The following is a 20,027-nucleotide window of genomic DNA, read 5'->3' on the forward strand; positions in this document are numbered from 1 at the left end:
CTTCGTTTATTGGTGGTCATGGAGGTGTCAATGCTACTGTCAAAAGGTTAGCCACTTGTTTCACTTGGTTGGGTTTAAAGAAAGATGTTTCCCAGATTATTAAAAATTGTGAAGTTTGTCAATCAATCAAGCATCCCACTCACAAACCTTATGGTTTGCTACAACCATTACCGACACCCAAGTACCCGTGGACCGATATTTCTATGGATTTCATCACACACTTACCACCGTCGAAAGGAAAAACTACGATTTGGGTCATCGTCGACCGCCTTTCCAAGTATGCTCATTTCCTTTCTTTACCATCTTCATTCACCGCAATTTCATTAGCCACACTTTTCATGCGGGAAATTTATCGTTTACACGGCCTACCTAAGACGATTGTTTCAGATCGAGACCCGCTTTTTGTTAGTCGGTTCTGGAACGAATTGTTTCGACTAATGGGTACCAAGTTGCTGCACTCTAGCGCATACCATCCACAAACGGACGGGCAAACCGAGGTGGTCAACCGATGTCTTGAAATGTATCTTCGGGCTTTTGTGCACGATGAGCCCAAGTTGTGGGAAAGGTATTTATATCTTGTTGAATTCTCGTATTACACAAGTTACCACACTTCAATCCACATGTCGCCATTCAAAGCTCTCTACGGTAGAGATGTTGTTGCGCTTCACGATTATGTTCCGGGGTCCACTCGCACAGGCAGTATCGAAGCATCATTGATTGAACATCAACGGATAATACAAGAATTAAAAGGGTCGATTACAAAGGCAAAGGAACGAATGGTTAAACAAGCAAATAGGAAAAGAACCGATAAAGAATTCGTTGTCGGCGACTGGGTGTATTTGCGTCTGCATAATTATCGTCAACAGTCCGTGCAAAGTCGAGCCAATCAAAAGCTATCTCGGCGGTTTTTCGGGCCTTACAAAATCATTGAACGTATTGGCAAAGTCGTGTATCGACTAGAGTTACCGGCTCAATCAAGAATACATAACGTGTTCCATGTTTCTTTACTCAAGCAAAGCTATGGTACAAATTCAGGTAGCAAAGGAAACTTGGCACAGTTTAGTCCGACAGATGAGCTGGCATATTTACCAGAACTAATTCTCGATGTGCATCTCACGGCCAATGGCGAACAACAAGCTTTAGTCAAGTGGGAAAAGCAAGGAATTGAGGAAGCTACTTGGGAGGATGTTACTTACCTTCAACGACAATTTCCGGGATTTACTGACATTGAGGGCAATGCAGGATTTCGAGGGGAGGGGAATGATATGGATCAGGCTAACACAAGCCCAACCGATACAACTGGGCCGCGTAACCGGAGCAAAGACAGGCCCAAGCGCACAATGAAAAGGCCGGCCCGTTTGGAGACTTGAGCATCAAGCTGCAATTTCAATTTATAACATGTGACTTTTATTTATTTGCATATGTTTCGTCAGTTAATTGCATTATAGGATTAGTGGTGTTGCATGTAGGGTAGTGGCATGAAATAAGGAGAACATGGTGTTGAACCAAGGTTTCTCTTGCATGTTTAAATTTAGTGTTTGCATTTGGAAAAATACACAGAAAATTGCCCCAAAAATTCCCTTGTTCTCTCTTATTCTTTTGGAGTGTTTGCCTACTAGAAAAGGCTCTATCAGTTGCTGCCACATTATTCTTTGGTGGGCTACACATCAGACGAAAAGAAGGGGGGGCACAAGAGGGCTTAAGCCCAGCGATTTTATGAAAAAGGAATGGGCCATAAGCCCATAAGAGAAAAGGCAGCATGCATTGTTTGGAGAGAGGGGACGTGAATTACTTGGAAAAGAAGGAACCTTGGACGCAAAAAAGCTGCCATCTTTATTTATATTTACGGCTGAAGGGAATTTAAGAGGATTCGACATTAAATTGGAGATCAGACGCAACATCAGGAGGTTCGGTCAGCAAGAGAAAAAGAAAAAGGATTGATTCAAGATTCAAAGCCGCGATCAAAGATTCAAGTCCGGGTTCACAACGAGTTAGTGTTTTGGTTTTAATTTACTTTATGTTATTCGAACCAATGAACATGATTTGTTATGTATTTGAGACTTATTTCTTTTTAGTGACTATGGTTCTTGGCTAATTTTCTTTAACTACCTAGATATGGTTGAATGATTGCTATATGATTTGATTATATTTTGGATTTATGGAAGCTATGGATTATTTATAAATTGTAAACGGCTTGTTCTATTGGTTAGATGTGTTTGCGTGCTTGATGTTGTTTGAATATTGATTATTGCTTCGTTTGATTCTTGGTGACGGTCTTTATCACATAATAGAGTCGGGCTAGGGTTTTAGGTTTTGGTGAGTGTCTATATCACATAATAAATCTTTAATCCTTTAGGGTGAAAATCGAGTAAGTAACCTTAGAAGTAATATTCGGTAATCTTATAAAATCAAGTGTTCTACTAATTCTTGTCGCTGTGAGGCTCGAGATTATTGCTAGGTCTAAGTGATTAAACCGTAAGGTGGGTCCTTCTTAGGAAGTTAACCTTTTGGCTGCTGACTAGCAAGTCTAGCTGAGAAAACAAGTCTATCCTAGGTTTAGGTCTCGTAAGGGAGTGAGCCTTGTAGGATACTTTTATAAATCCATTAGAGGACTGTAAGGAAATCTAACAACCGGTAGGATTAACAGCCTAGGTAATACCACAAGAATCACCTTGAGAGGGTTTGAGGGGCTTAGTTGGTAACTTAATAGGTTTAGTATTATAAGATCCCGGTTCCATAGCAGACAACTTCCAAATATAATCATAACTAAAAGCAATCAGGATTCCTGTTTAGGTAGTTCCTTCATCATCCTTGAGTTCAGTCTTCGTGCGAGTTGCGTCTGGTTCGTCTAGTTAGTTTATTTTTAATTATATTTTTAGGATATTTAGAAAACCCCCCCAATCAAATAAACAATTAGTTAAAGTCCGTGTCAGTCTCAGTCTAGATAGAGTCATTAGCGTAATTTAGTAGAGTCTCTTGGGTTCGATACTCGGACTTCCTTAGGCTATACTGCATCGATCGGTACACTTGCCGGTCGTGTGGTTTAGGGTTTAGAGAGTCTTAGTTTTATAAATTTAAAGCTTAGAGAGTCTAGTTTAGGGTTTAATTTAGTTAATTTAATTGAACTACTTTTAGCACATCAAGTTTTTGGCGCCGTTGCCGGGGGACTCTTGGCGATTGCGTTGATTACTTTGTTTGGACTTAATTGACACATCCGTGCTATTTGTTCGTGTGTTTGAGTCGTAGGAGTCTAATTGTCCGTGTCTTTTATTTTTCTTGAGTCTTGTAAATATGTGTGAAATTTGTGGAGGACCTCATTTTTCTGTTAAATGCCCCCAATATGAGGGGTCCTCTACGCCATATTATGCTAACCCTTTTGTGCAGCCGCAGCCATATTTTTCACAGGGGTATTCTCTGCAAGGTTATGATCATCGGCCATATTACAATGATCTGTATCAGCAGCCGCAACGTAACCTGGTTCAGACGAGCGATAGAGGTTTTGAGGCTAGTATGAGTAGGATAGAAGAGATGTTCGCTCAGATAATGACACAAAATGCGTAGTTCATAGCGCAAAATCAAGCTACACTGGAAAGCATGGCTGAATATGCGGAGAGAAATAAAAAGAGAGTAGAGGAGTTAGTTCGAGAGCAGGGTGAGCTAGAGGAAGTAGAAGAAGAGTCAGATGAGGAGATCATTCCAGTCACGGAGACGATAATGGACGACGAAGTCCCACCTCCGGTCCAGAAGGGTATTATATATGACTTCGGGAGTGACTCTGATGATGAAATAGACGAAGAAGAATGGGCGGCGTATCAGAGGTCGTTAGTGAAGAGAGAAGCGGAGGAAGAAGAAGTGGAATTGGGGGATTCCATTGGTTGGATGTTTGGTGCAGAGGAAGAAAGTGAAGAGGTTGAAATTAAGTCTTCTGGGGAGGATGAGGTTTTAGAGTCGGAATTGATCGAACCTACCCCTTACGAAGAGACTAAGTGTGGGGATCATCCTGCAAGAGTGGTGGAAGAGGAAGAGCACCACAGCTGGCCCGTGGTAGGGGTAACTGAAAAATCAGAAAAGCCACGAGAGAAGGCAAAGAAGAGAAAGGAAAAGGTTCTAAACCGGAAGAGGATCGAAGGTTGGGGCGAGATGGAGAGGAAGGAGCCGTTCACGCACGATCATTCTTCTCGTTACATGCCACGCATCCGGTTTCTTCCAGGTATGTTCAAATTTTGGTGGTTTGACCCATTTCAAATTTTTAAAATATTTTATAATTCCACCAATTTCTTTTTGAAAAATTTTGAGGTTCGGGTGGAATTAAACGGGTTGGACAGGGTCCAGGTCAAAGAGAAACCTCCTGATTAAATTCAAGTGTGGGGAGGTTTTGTAGAGTTTGTAATTTTATTTATTTGGTATATTTTCGGTAGTTTGTATAGTGAGTCATTTATTTTGTATAGTGAGTCTAAGTTAGTAGTATTGAGTGAGTCGTTTGTGTCGAGTCGGTATTGCTTTGGTGTTTGCTTGTTTTTGTTATGCAGGTTTGAATATGTACCACCCGTACTCAATCTCCATTCGGGTGATTTTGGAGCTGCTTATCAGATTTCAAGCATTTATCGAGTATACCAGTTGAGTCAAAAGCCGATCGCGAACGAAATGCTATACGATCGAGCTGGATTGGACAAGAGTTTTGGAGCTTATGCGATAATTAACCAGCTAAGTCCTTTCCAATTTGCCCTTAGTCTTTTTATTTCTTATTTATTTTAGTATTTTGAGTCGGTTTCCATTCTACATTGAGGGCAATGTAGAGTTTAAGTGTGGGGATGGGAACTATCGTTTAGTGTCTAGTTAGTAGTGTCTTGAGTCTTAAAAAATTGAAAAGTACAAAAAAATAAAAAAAATAGAAAATGTCTTTTGAAATAAGAAGTTTGCAAAATAAAAACGGAAAATGATAGAAAAGTCGGGTTTTTGTTCGGGTTCAAATAATAATAATATGAAATAATATAATTGAGTTTGTGTCTAGTTTGGGATGTGCGGGTAGGCCTGAGTCGGTTCTGGGTTCCTTTTATCTTAATATACCTAATGTCGGTTTACTAGTGGGTTCTCATCTAGGGAAAGTGGGGAAGTTGAAACCGCCAAAAATAACATAAGGGGCACCGTTATAAGTTAAAACCATTAGGTTAGGGAAAGCAACGTCTACGCTCGAGAAAAAAGAAAAAAAAAGTAAGAAAAAGAATGAAAAGAAAAAAAAAGTTATGAAAAAATGAGAAAAAAATAAGAATAGATTACAAACTCTAACGGTTTTAACTTATAACGGTGCCCCTTATGTTATTTTTGGCGGTTTCAACTTCCCCACTTTCTCTAGATGAGAACCCACTAGTAAACCGACATTAGGTATATTAAGATAAAAGGTTATTCCCGAAAATTGAACCGACATTAGGTCACCTAAAACCCTAGCCCGACCATTAGGTATAACCTCGGAAGGTTATTCCCTATACAACTATGGTCACCTAATGTGTTTGGTCGGATCCTAAAGATTGACCAAATGGGTCGGGTTCGAAAGTATAAGAGATTGTTTAGATCGCTTACCTTACGACCCTAAACAAGCACAATTCTAAAAGTGACGAGCTAAACATGCTAGAACATGTTTAGTTAATTTAGAAAACAGGTTTGGTATCAAAACAAACGGTTTTGATACCCTAGAGTAGTTTTGTTACAAAATACGTGAGAAAACGCATTTTGGCCGAAACTACGGCTCGTCACTGAGCCTAGATAACATGGTAATCAGTAGGTATAGTCACTAGGGACTATAACCATCGTGATTATGCTCACGTTATGAAGTTCAAACGAACTTTGCATCGACCATAAACTGGTTAATGCAGAAAGTCAAACGCAGTTTAACTTTAATTGTTAAAATGAATGAAAAGCACGAAAGAAACTTACAGAAGGTCCCCGCAAGATTTGACCCGATTCACTCTCAGGTAGGAAGCATATACTTCCACTTAGAGAGTGTAGAATCAGATTCAAATGTGAGGAAATGAGGTGCAACATGGAGGGGGTATTTATAGGTGTAGTAGAACCGTTTAGATCGTTCCTCGTTATCCGAGATTCAATCCTAGCCGTACACATCGAGCCCATAGTTTTAGAAAACCAGGGGAGCCCCTAAACCAGCCCATAGACTCAACAAAACCATGTGCAAAAGTGAGGAACAACTGGATCAAGGTGGAAATGAATTCTGCTGAACTGGGACATGGATACGGACCTCATCCATAAGTGGATACGGTCCGCATCCACCTTGCAGACCAGCAACTTTCACAGATTGTCAAAACAGGCCCCTGTGACTCCAAACTTGATATTTGATGCATTTTTGATGCGTTTAAGCCCCGTTAACCCCATTTCAAAGCTCTAAAATGAAGTTAAAGTATAGGGAACTTAAATTATGCTCAAAAATATCTCAGATGTCGGTTCGTTTGGTCGTACGGTTGTGTTATTCGGTTAATTACGACGGAAGTCGTAACGGACGCAAAAACGGTCCAAATTAAGCGACGAATGGAATTTTATCAAGCCAATCACTAAAACATAATATTTTAATAATTACATACATTTTTGGATGTCCGGATGTATTCAGAACGTAAGTTATGTGCGAAAATGCAAACTTATGCACTTTTTGACGCTTTTAGTCCCTGAATGACCCAAAAGTTTATTTTAGCACACCGAACCCCTCAAAGCCTATTTCTAAGCTATGTAAAGGATATTTAGGGTGTGTTTAACTTATGATCAAGTTCTGGAATGTTCGTTAAAGTACGAATCGGCATACTTTCGCAGTTTGTCGAATTTAGTCCCTGTAAGCGAATAAACTTGATTTCGATATACCAAACCTTCCAAAACTTATTTCTAAGTTATGTAAAGGTTATTTAAGGTATGTTAAGCCTATGTCACTGTTCCGGAGTGTTTGTTGCATTAAACTGGTTATATTTACGCATTAGTGCGCGTATAACCTTCCAGAAAGCGATTTAAAGCCCGAAATCGAACAAGAGTTGATATGTGCAAAAGATACACATGTTTATACAAATCCCAAGTATGAAATACAATATTTCATTGATTTGAAATTTGTTTGATGGCTGAAGTGACACAGGTGTCACAATAACCAACTTATTTTGAGCTGGTTATTCATATTGCAATACTAAACTCTTTTCAAAACAAGGTTTTCAACTATCGACTCTTCTAGTCAAACGAGGTATTACAACATGTATACGAGCCATGAATCCGACACTCTCACAAAACCTATGTGCTCGCCGACATTTCTTTGCTGACTTTATTTTTACATATGTTTCAGGTGGTGATTGATGATAGGATGCATGCTCACTTAGGACTGGACGCGGCCTTAGTAACTTAATAACGATGATAGTCGATATGTGAACTTGTTTATTTTAACTTTAAGACAATGTAAATATTTAATGGTTCAATAAAACGGAACTTTCTAATCCATGGTTGTGAAACAATAATTCTGTCGCTCCACTCCCCGACGTTTCCGCCGCGGTATCTTTGTTTTACGCGGTCGGGGTGTGACAACTTCAAAACAATTCTCTTTGATAATTCAAACAAGTACATGATCATATAACGTGAAAACTAGGAAACATACGCGTTAAAAGTCACACACATTCTAGTTTATGTATACCATCCTATACCATTGTTATTCTAAGATTTTTATTAAGAGTAAACTGCCATTTTGGTCCCTGAGGTTTGGTCACTTTTGCCACTTTAGTCCAAAACTCAAACTTCTTAAATCTGGGTCCCTGTGGTTTCACTTTTATTGCCATTTTGGTCCAAAAATGAAATCACCAGATATTTGGCTAATAAATCCTGCTATTTTGTCCTTTTCTTCAGGGGAAAAATGGTCATTTTAAGCATTAATATATATGAATAAAATTAAAAAAAAACCTCAAAACTCTGCTCTCTCTCTCTCAACGCCCCTTTGTCTCCCTCTTCTCTCTATCTAAACACCCCTCTGTCTCTCTCTCTAACACCACCGCCACCTCCTCCCCCTTATCCCTGCTCCAAATGGAAACCATTTTAGCTCCAATATCTTTATCTTCTCTTTTCAATCTTAAATCCACACTCCAACAACAACAAAATCCCACCAAATCATCAAACACCCTCACTTTACCAAACCCCAAACCCCTTTGCTGTAATCTCAAAAAAGATTCACTCTTTCACATCCAAATCAGACACCACTACAAATTCAGATCCAATCTAGATTTAAATATCACAAAACAACTGTATCAAATAAAACCTAGGTCATAACCGGAACTTTGAACACCGATGCAACCGCAGGCGAATCATCAACAACAACATTCTCATTCAACTGAAATCAATCGTCATAAACATAACAAATTAAAAAAAAACTAAACACATTATTCAAACTAATGTAATCGAATACATATAGTAACGAACTAACAATTCACACTTATTTAACGGTGAATCGGAGATGATGATTACCGACGTCCGTCGTAGCAGGAGGTGGTGATGAACCGGAGATGGTGCGAGCAGAGAAATGAGAGCGTAAACGATGAGAATCGAGCAGGGGATTGCAGAAATCGCCGGAATAAGGAGGCGGAACCGGTTGTGGGAGTGGTGACGGTGTCGCCGCCGGTGTGTGGCCATGAATGACGGTGTCGGTGGCTGTTGATTTGATTATGAGATATACAGACAGACTCTCTCTCTAGAAAGAAGTTGATTTTAGAGAGAGAGAGAAAAAATAAAGAGGTAGAAGAACTGAAGAAGTAGTGGGGTGTGGTGGGACCCGCGAAAAAATTATTGTTTTAATAAAGCTTTAAATAAAATAAAAAAGAAATGATCATTTTGCCCCCGAGGAAAAGGACAAAATACCATAATTTAATTTGAGAAATATGACCTGATTTCACTTTTGGACGAAAATGACAATAAAAGTGAAACCACAAGGACCCAGATGCAAAAGATTTCAAATTTGGACTAAAGTGACAAAAGTGATCAAACCTCAGGGGCCAAAATGACAATTTACTCTGTTATTAATCTTTTTAAAGTTACGTTTTTCATCATAACTTACGCATTTATTATAGATAAAAATATAACCCGGTCAAAAAAAGTGTGCCGGACTCACCTTATCATGTATTAAACAATTGGTTGATTTACACAAGGTCAATACGTGGCCTTTTTCAGAATCTAAATCAAAAGTCAAGATGTACTTAAACTGTTAATTGTTGATAAAGATGGTAATTTTTGAGTAGGACATCTAACGTTGTTTACAAAAAAGTTTCTCGAGATTTGTAATTTGTATTTGTTTAATAGATATATAGATTTGTACAGTAATTTTTTATTACTATATGTTTTTCATTGCAATAATCGTTTTTTATACCAGGTTGCTAAAGAAATATAGAGAAAAATGCCCGGATAGTCCCTGTGGTTTCGCCTTTTTTCACTTATAGTCCCCAACTTTCTAAAATTACCTGAATAGTCCCCAAGTTTTCATTTTTTGTTCCCGGATAGTCCCTGGGTCTAACTTCAGTTTGTTTTCTCTGTTAATAGGGTGTGAAATGACAAAAATACCCTTTCCTTAAAAGGCCAAACCACAGGGACTATCCGGGCATCTTCTTCATTTTTATTTATAAAACCCCACCACCACACTTCATCTTCAACCTCCACCCACCATCTCCCTCCTCCACCCTCCACCATCACCGCCACAGTCACTCTACTCAAATCTGAGGTGTCCCACTCTACTCTAATTTTAATAACACCAAAACTCCCAAAATCACACCTACTCTCCAATGGCCACCACAGCCGCCACCGGAGCTTCTGACGCCACCCGAACAACCACCCTTCGCCGCCGTAACTCCATCGAAATCCCACCCCTTTCTAACCTTCCACAACAAACACCACCACCCATCTTCAACACCCTCATCAGCTTCATCAGCCGACTACGAGCTGGTGTCTAGGAAGCTGACTTCTTACACCTCACTCCGTGACATCTTACCAAATACAGTCGTCCAGTCACCCAAACTGCCGTCATTTGCCGTCATTTCCGGTTATGAGAAACCGACTTGTGAAACAAGCGGCTTGGGCTTACCTCCAGCTGATGTCCAGCTCACATGGAGCCGGCGGCTCCACTGTTTTTCAACGCGTGTGGAACCGGTTTTCTGATGTTTTTATTCGTATTATGACCAGAATGTTTGACTGCTTTCTCCGGTTATGACTTATGACCAATAATAAGGTAATGAGTTGTGAAACATGTTTTGTGTTATTGTCAAATTGTAGAAACAGATAAAGCAATTGAATTAATAAAAAGAATTGTATTACAAAGTCTCTTGTTGTTGGTACTTATATAATAATTTACAATCTGTACTAAAGATAGATAGATATGGGTAGTTTAAGGGAATTAAAGGCCCATCGATCGTCGAAATCGTAGCCAAGTTGGTTCGTTGTGAGTCGTGCTGTACCCGTGTTGGTGTTGGTGTTGGTGTTGGTGTTGGTGTTGATGTTGGTGGTGGTGGTTGTCGGTAGTGGGAACCAGAGGGTGGCGGTGATGGTGGAGGGTGGAGGAGGGTGATGGTGGGTGGAGGTTGAAGATGAAGTGTGGTGGTGGGGTTTTATAAATAAAAATGAAGAAGATGCCCGGATAGTCCCTATGGTTTGGCTTTTTAAGGAAAGGGTATTTTTGTCATTTCACACCTTCGTAACAGAGAAAACAAACTGAAGTTAGACCCAGGGACTATCCGGGAACAAAAAATGAAAACTTGGGGACTATTCAGGTAATTTTAGAAAGTTGGGGACTATAGGTGTAAAAAGGCGAAACCATAGGACTATCCGGGCATTTTTCTCAGAAATCTATACATATATAAAGTAAACCATTTGAATGACACATGGCGCTTTCTGAAGTGCTCTCAATTGTTATTTCCCGCTTAAATAAATGGATAAACAAAAAATTAGAGATAAAGAATGACTCCTATATATCCTTTTAATCACATAAATTATATCTTTTTATCTTTTATTCTTTTGTTTTTTATATTCAGTTATCTTGATTTAAGTGTTAATCCATTAAAAAAAAAAATAGAGATAAGGAATGACTTCTATATATTCTTTTAATCACATAAATTATATCTTTTTATCTTGAGTAAAATGCACGGATAGTCCCTGTGGTTTGGTAAAATAACACCTATAGTCCCCAATTTTTGGAAATTACAGGTATGCTCCCTGTGGTTTGCTCGTTTGTTACTCGGATAGTCCCTAGAGTGGATGAAAGTTAGTTTCATCAGTTAAGTGAATGTGAAATTACAAAATTACCCTTACCATTAAAAAACAATATATAATAAAATATTAAATTAAAATTAAAAGAAAGATAATTTGAGCACGTCCACTTCTTTTTATAACCACAAACCACCTCACCCCAACCCAACCACCCTCTCCATCTTCCCCCCAATCACCACCACCACCACTGCTTCTGCCAACCTCCGACATCACCACCCACTCCTGCCCTCCTTCAACCCACGCCACACTCCCACCGCCACTTCTGCCGGTGTGATTACCGGTGAGAAATACAGAACCAGTGCTACGGTTCATCTTGATTTGGTCCACAAAGGAGCGACCTGAACCGATGTTCTTCAGATCTGTTAATTTAATACCTGTCGGATTTTTTTGTTTTGATTTGATTATGATTGAGATCTGGGGAAATCTGTTGAGGTGATTTGATTTGAGAAAGATTATAGTGATGATTTATTTTACCCAATTTTGGCTACAATATGGTATGCTGATCTATAATACATGCATCTGATTATTCTTTTTGTCAATCATCTCAGATTGATTTCTAATTCTTTAAAAAACTCTATGATTAATCTATTTCCTTATTTGCTATTGTTTCTGTTGGCTATCAAACTAAGAATCGAACAAAAAATTATAAACACAGGTTCTTGTAATGGCGATTTTCCGGCAGCCATTTATTTCTTGCGTATGTGTGTGTTTGGAGGTTTGCAGGTGGTGGTTATGGCGATCTACTGGTGGTCGTTGAGGGTGTTCTAGTGGGCTAAAGCTGAGAGAAAGAAATAGAGAAGGGGTGGGGCCCAATTGATATTTTAAATGATTAATTAGTTTTTTTATATTTTAATAAAAGCAAGGGGTAATTGTGTCATTTTACATAGATTTAACGGAGAAAACTAACGGACATCCACCCCAGGGACTATCCGAGTAACAACTCGTCAAACCATAGGGAGCATCGGTGTAATTTCCAAAAGTTGGGGACTATAGGTGTTATTTTACAAAACCACAGGGACTATCCGTGCATTTTACTTGAATTAAGTATTAATCCATTAAAATTAAATAATTGTTTATGGAAATTATATATTATGAGATAGACGAAGAAAATCCTTTTAGTAATGGTGGATAAATATAATTATGAAAATTCTGATAATAAAAAGACTCACGTTATATTAGATTATTATTTAAGATATATATACTACTACATAATTTATTTAGAAATATACTAGGTTAGAACCCCGTATATTACATGGGTTGAGTAAATGTAATTTATATATTAAATAATAGAAAGTTATATATTTATGAACCCCGTATATTGTACGGGTTAAATAAATGCAATTTTATATATCAAATAATAAAATTATAACTTTAAAAACCATGTGTATTACACAGTTAAAATAAATGTAATTTTGTATACTAAATACTAAAAATGTCGTATCTTTAAAAAAACTCGTGTGTATTCAGATTGAATAAACCTACCAAATAATAAAAAAAATTACATCCTTAAAAACGCGTATGTTACACATGTTAAATAGATCTAAAAAGAGTTTTATCTTTAAAAACCATGTGTATTGCACATATTAAGTAAATGTAATTTTGTATATTAAATACTAAAAACGTCGTATCTTTAAAAAAACTCGTGTAACCTTAAAAATCTATCAAATAATAAAAAAATGTATTCTTAAAAACCTCGTGTATTACACGTGTTGAATAAATGTAATTTTGTATAGTAAATAATAAAAAAAGTTATATTTTCAAAAACCCTAGGCTTTACACGAGTTCAATAAATATAATTTTGTACACCAAATAATAAAAAAAGTTATAGTTTTTATATAACATAGGATAACATTTAATGTTAATTTATTATTTATATATTTAATATAAGATAAGTAGGAAAGAGAGGTATTTGTTTTAAAAATTTATTAAATTAACAATTTAAATTTGAGGGTAATATTTTATTAAAGTATTATAAGATTTAATATTTATTTATTTAGTTAATATAAAATAAATATAAATTTGAGGATCTTCAATATGGGGGTTAGTTTTCTTAGTTAAGTGGATGAGTACATTTTTCCGAACTAATAACTTAAGACCACTATCATTTAAATAAAACTTGGGTTGTTAAATGTATGTTCACATGACTGTTAAAACTCGTGAGAAAGTCGACGATACAGTCTGTCTTCTAATTGATGGTTCAAATGTTTTCATATTTATAAACTTGACAAACATCATAAGATTTGATCATACATGACACAAAATTTTGTTTGGATATCAGAAAAGCGTCTTAAAAATATTGTTTTATAATTGTTAAACCTTCGTTATTAACTATTTGATTTTTTATTTACTTAACCCGTGTAATACACGGGGTTATAACCTAGTATATTATATTATATTATATTATATTATAATTATAATATAGTCAATAGGTAACTGCTATCGGGTTAAACTTGAAAAACAAACCTTCTTCAGAAGTGATTTGTTCCCCAATATTCACATACACGCAAAAATCCGCCATAGCCACACCTCGAGCTCTCTGTAACAGGTTTATCCTCTCTCCTTTAATCTATCTACTACTAATTGTGACTTCACATCAATCAATTGCATGTATATTTCTGTTGTTTTGCTCTCCAAATCGTTTATCATATCGGCATCTGCTTAAATATCACATGATTACTATATCATTTATTCGATTCAATAGCATTGAAGTGTTGCGGATCTTAATTCTGCTCGAATTTGTCCATCAAAACCCTATGTTAATCGGCTGACCTAAACTAGTTGGAGTTTAAGAACCTAAACGTTTTTGATTTGTTGAATTAGTGTAGCTAGGTCATTTGTTTTTAGATTTTGAGCAGGATGTGCTTTGTTTTTTTGTGATTCAGTTTCTTGAGTGAGGATCGGTTTTGGATTCGGAGAATTTTGTTGTTTTCTAAAGCATCATGGCTGGCCTGGAGGTGAATGACTGGAAAAGTAAGTGCTGTTATTGTATTTTACTTGGTAAATGATGTGATATGTTTATTAGTTGTTTATAGCGTGTAGATTATGACGAAGTTTGAATTTACATTCGTATTTGTTAAAGTTTGATTTGACGTTTTTGTGATTCGATTGGTATTATAGTTGTGACACTTGGTAACAGTTGATAGAATAGAGTAGAACAAAAGTTTACACGTTATTGGACTGTAGGCATTTTTTGTGGCTTGATAGTATTGTAAGGAACAGTGGAGCTCTACCTAGTGTAATTGATGTGAAGTAGTGAAGGTAGTATTGGCTCAGTCCTTAATGGTACTGGAGATGCACAATGTTATTGCTAGCTATCAACAATGTTACTGTTTGGCCTGTGAGATTGATAAGATTGAATTTGCTCTCCTTGTCCATGTATTCATTGCCAAAGGGCATATTTGCTTTTGTTATGATGAAACTTACTGATCTTGACTAGTTGACTCTATGTTTGTTGTAAACCCTGTTATGGAGACTAAGAGAATGTATTTAAGAATATGAAATTTGGTGGTGTTACAGGGTTTTAGGTTTATTAGAACTTAAAAGCAAGTGGAAGAAGACTAGATTATTACATCGTAAACTAAGCCAAATAGTCAATAATTGAAGTTATTCATGGTCACGGACGTTAGGATGCTACTGTTTGTGATATCTCTTGCAGAAAGCTATAGATAATGGAGAAGAGTTACATTGAGGCTTTAAGTAAAATTTAGAAACTGTGTCACTGCCTTTAGAAAATTCCTTCCAGAACTCCTTAAAACCATAGTTATGAAAGGCACTAGGTCGCTTGGGGCCTAGGCGCAAAGCGCAAAAAAAGCGAGGGCCTGAGAAAAATAAAGCGCATAATGAAAAAAATTTAAAAATATATTATGTATTAGAAAAAGAATACTATTCTTCAAATAAAATAAACAAAGTCTATTATGTAACACTTTATATCATCTAATTAGTACCAAAATATTAGTGTATTAGTGTTATAAAGTAGTTTTCCTTGAATAAAAGTAGAAATCTGGCTAGAATCTTGTTGGAATTTAGAGAATTTGGCCGGAAGCTCTCCGGAATCTAGGAATCTCACCGGAATGTGCGCCTGAACCATTACCTGGAGAATTAAAGCGCAATTTCCTCGACTGAAAGCGCAACTGCCTCGCCTCGCCTGAAAAATGGGCCTAGGCGCAAGAGGCGATGGCTTTTAACAACTATGCTTAAAACAATACTATCTAAAGATAAAGAATCTTGGTTCTCCTTTACTTTCAACTCCATTTTACATTAAATACGTTCTTTTGTATTTCTTTTATATCAAAGAGTCCCACAAACTCCCATCCCTTAGTAAAATTTCAAAGCCATATATATGTATTCAATTTGAGCAATGGTGTGTAAAATTTGAACTTTGATTGCTCTTAAGTGTATTGATAATTAAATACTTTGGTTTTCAATGCAACAGAGATTGGACTGGGATTAACTGGATTTGGCGTCTTTTTCTCATTTCTGGGGATCATGCTCTTCTTTGACAAGGGACTACTTGCCATTGGAAATGTTAGTGCCTTTCAGTTGCATTCAGATTTACTTGTATCTGTTTGCTCTTTCTATATGTTTTACTTATTGCTGAGGTTGAGTTGACAACTTCTAACATAAAAGTCCTTTTGTGGGGGCACTGAACCAGATCCTATTCATCTCAGGGGTGATAATTACCATTGGAATCAAGTCCTCATTGCAATTCTTCACGAAACGTAACAACATAAAGGTTTTCAGCATTTTCGTACTCTCCATCTATACACACACACACACACACACGTTTCGTGTTATTAAATATTTGTATGTGCGCATTTAGCCATTCATATACTTCTCCATTCCAGTTCTTTTAGATAATATTATTTGTTTTTGCTCAGGGCACTGTTTCTTTTGGTGTTGGCTTCTTCTTTGTCATCATTGGTTGGCCTGTAATAGGAATGGTGTTGGAGACTTATGGTTTCATTATACTGTTCAGGTTTGCTCAATGTGATGAACTTCATAAGAATACTTTTATGCTGCTTATCGTACTTTGCTATTAGTTACTTTTGTTGTACTTTATGCAGTGGCTTCTGGCCGACACTAGCAGTTTTTGTGCAGAAGATACCTGTTATTGGATGGGTTTTTCAACAGCCTTTTATTAGATCGGTATGTGTGTTCCTGCCCTTGTAATTATTGATCTTTTTGACATTTTAACGCTTCCTTAGCATCATCTCTAGTGTATTTAACCAAAGAAAAATTAAATTAAAGTGCAATATGTTATTATTGTGAACTTGGGATTCTAGTAGACTGGTTGAACCGGTTGACCCTCCATATAGTATGAAAATGGGTCAGGGTCAGTCCATCATAAAACCAGTTTTAGGTAACCCCCCTTTTACTCAACCAGTGGTTCAATTCAACCGTTCTCCTATCCGTCAGTTTATAACTTCTATTTTTTTTTTTCTTCCAACCCATTTGGATAAATAACTCTTTTTGTCAGCCAAACATTTAGCATGTTCAAATAACTTTCTTTGACATTTGTGTTCGTTATAATTGTTTAAATAACTCGTACATTTTATTTTGGATTTGTTTTTCTTTCCCGGTTATCGTTAAGACATTCAAAAACCTAATTACCTAATGGCTGGGGTAAGTAGGGTATTGTATCCATGATGATCATGTGTTTAGTATACTACGACGTTTTGGTTGATAAAAAAAGGTAAAATCCAAAGAATCTGATTGGTTATGAAAATATAATTAAAATTATTAGAAATGATTATAAAATTAAAATTATAAGAAACATTTAGGGTAAGGAGTGAGGTTCAGAAAGTAATATTGGGAAACTCCATGGCTTGAATTTGACGAAATCATTTAAATGTGCTGATTATTAAAACCTTACAGATAAGATTCTTGTATCCTGAACCAACCACACACCCGTCTTATCCCTAACTAAGTTAATTAATGGTGGAGTCGGCACAGCTTGTTAGATTTCATATAGAAATGTCCTACAGTGGTATTAGTTTAATTGATCTAATGGCAAAAAGATAGAATACAAATAATATTGATATAACTAAAATCAATCTCAACGCCCACAAATCTAAAGTAATACGAAAGATACACGATAACACAATTAATGAAAAACTATATAGTTTGTATGAAAATCACAGTTATTTCATATTTAATAGATATAATTATGTACTATTTAAGTTACCAGTTATGCATTATCACAACAGGCGCAGCCGTCTTATACTTGACTAAACTAATATTGAAACTCGGTACGGTCAGTTGGTTCACAATAATGAACAAAAGATTGAAAACATATAATGCACTTAAACAAAATCTAGCTTTCATAAATCTGAGTCATACGGACCAAATACAAATAATATAAAACAGACTACCCAAACTCGGTTATGATCATGGGAAAAGAACTAGTCAACCATAAAAAAACGGAAGAAACAATTGTTAGGCCATTGGGTGGCTCTCGAGATGCATTTTACCCATGTCAACTTGTTAGCTCTCTCGGAGTTTCTGTTTAGGTGTGAGATTTCTAAAGGTCTCGAGTTAGAATGCTTGCATGTGGTCGGGTTTTTTGGCCATTAAGTGAAATTTTGATACTCTAATGTGGCCAAATGCTGCTTATCTTTCAGTTATAGAAAACCCGCACACACATGAACTGGATGTGAACATTATCTATTTGTCCCAACATTTTCAAGTTGTATTATTTATACATGGTTGGTTCTCTTTTATATATTAACCTACAATATTTTATTATGTATAATGGGACAGTTCTTTGACCGCTACCGTGGCAAAAGGGTGCCTGTATAAGTTGAGCCAACCGTTGCCAGGCTAATGAAGTTGCAAAGAGTCAGTCAGTGAAAGTGTTCGCGGTTCAGATACCATTTCTAGGGTAACTTTTACTTTTACTCTTGGTTATCGAAATAGAAAATCATGTCGCTGGTTTGATGGAATAACTGTTGCCACTTTGGCTGTGTATACCGGTTTTCAGACTTGATTGAGTTCGTTGCTGGTTCTTAGATATTCAGTTCATACTCTTTGCATGTTCCAACTTCTATGCACTAGCAGTATAAGAAGGGCACATTGTTAGGGGTGTGCTCTCATGTGAAGATTAAAAAAATTACTAACAAATAATTACGTTTATTTTATTTATAGTTAATAGTTTACAGGTTTGTGTTTTCGATAATGTAAGAGCTAAGATTTGTTAAAGTGGAGCTAAGAAAATTGCTTAAAGTTGTTTGAAATGGAATTTGAAAACATAAAATTGTATGTAAGGAGTCAGCATGTTTGATGAGCTTAATTTATTTTGGGTTTACTCCCACAACTATGTGCCAAAATGTCCACGGTTACACATAATGGGTACAAGCTGATTCAAAATTCAAAAATTAATTAAATGACAACCATTACTCATTAGGGGTAAAATTCTTGTACAAATAATCTTAACATACTAAACATACAAATTGAAGGAAAACTCAAAAAGACAAGGTGACATTTTTTGTAATTATCAATAACTATCAAAGTTACTCTACAAATATACCTAAAAAAACCTAACCACTCCCCCCACCCTCAAAAAAAACCTAAACCCTCCACCCTCCAAAAACCTAAAAAAAACCTACCCCCCCATCCCCCAAAAACCTAAAAAAAAACCAAACCCCCCCCCCACCCCCCACCCCCCACCCCCAAAAACCTAACCCCCCCCCCCCTACCCCCACCTCCAAAAACCTAATCCCCCCCCCCCACCCAAGCTAAAATGCTAAAAACTAAACCCCCCAAAAAACCTAAAAAAATAAAAAAAAAACACACAAATTATTTTATTTTATTTTTTTAACATTTTTATTAAAAAATCGCTACTTTTAGTAGCCGCCAAAAAAAAAAAAAAAACTTTCTTTTTTTTTTTGCTAACGAAAATGTAGCGATTTTTTAATAAAAAATGTTAAAAAAAAATTTGTGTTTTTTTAGGTATTTTTTGTTGTAACTTTGATAGTTGGTGGTAATTACAAAAATGCCACCTTGTCTTTTTGGGTTTTCCTACAATTTGTATGTTTAGTATGTTAAGATTATTTGTATTTGATCTTTTGCCTACTCATTAGCTAGCTCAATTAATCATAACTGAACTTTTATAAGTGAATATGTTTTTAGCTATAAAAAATTGAAATTAGTTTATTTTTCTATGGTTCATAATAGTGAGACAGAATTACTCGGGGAGTACTCGACTAGGGAGTGCCTAATGACTTTTGCAACCATTCTAGATCTACTCAAAGGATCAATTCTAAGGAACAATTCTAAAGTATGCAAATAAAGTAGAAGAAATTCAGGCCTAGCCCAGTTAAATTTGGTCATGTGCTTTGTACATGAGGGCATTTTTGTCAATTCAAAGGTTGTAGAAGCTTTGAGCTGTAAATCTGGCGTTGAACTTACTTTTGAATTGACAAAAATGCCTGAATGTGCAAAGCATATGACCAAATTTAACTGAAAAAACTAACTGGGTTAGGCCTAAAGGACAAAACGTGTATGATATGAAAACAAAAAGGACAAGACTCGTCAATTTTGAACATTAAAAACAACGTCTGAAAATGGATATAAAGATAAAGGACAATCCTTGAAATTCACTCTAAAAACTAAATTAATTGAAATACATTACAAAATTACGTTAATCGTCATTTAAAATCCATAATACAACTGCAATATACATACATTTACTTTAGAGTTAAATGCTAAAATGGTCATTGAAGTTAAACCTTTTGAATTTGTGTTCAATGGTTTTAGTTTTG

General features: G+C 36.3%; 1 protein-coding gene across 1 annotated transcript; it reads left to right on the forward strand.

Moving 5' to 3' along the window:
• The first annotated feature begins 13,707 nt into the window (after window positions 1-13,707).
• Window positions 13,708-18,376, forward strand: LOC110873164 (vesicle transport protein GOT1). Its single transcript, XM_022122090.2, has 7 exons — window positions 13,708-13,813; window positions 14,151-14,238; window positions 15,701-15,792; window positions 15,920-16,000; window positions 16,146-16,243; window positions 16,332-16,413; window positions 18,028-18,376. Exons 2-7 carry the CDS (start codon window positions 14,208-14,210, stop codon window positions 18,064-18,066), a joined length of 423 nt encoding a protein of 140 aa, XP_021977782.1. The 5' UTR covers window positions 13,708-13,813; window positions 14,151-14,207; the 3' UTR covers window positions 18,067-18,376.
• Window positions 18,377-20,027: the final 1,651 nt, after the last annotated feature.

Source organism: Helianthus annuus, chromosome 8 (assembly GCF_002127325.2).
Source record: "Helianthus annuus cultivar XRQ/B chromosome 8, HanXRQr2.0-SUNRISE, whole genome shotgun sequence".
Taxonomy (NCBI): Eukaryota; Viridiplantae; Streptophyta; class Magnoliopsida; order Asterales; family Asteraceae; genus Helianthus; species Helianthus annuus.

What these genes read in the sequence shown, in the direction of transcription:
- LOC110873164 (XM_022122090.2), top strand. Translation starts at nt 14,208, where the DNA reads ATGGCTGGCCTGGAGGTGAATGACTGGAAAA. An exon ending in GGTTTCATTATACTGTTCAG is followed by an intron (nt 16,244 to 16,331) that starts GTTTGCTCAATG and finishes TACTTTATGCAG; the next exon opens with TGGCTTCTGGCCGACACTAG. An exon ending in AACAGCCTTTTATTAGATCG is followed by an intron (nt 16,414 to 18,027) that starts GTATGTGTGTTC and finishes ATAATGGGACAG; the next exon opens with TTCTTTGACCGCTACCGTGG.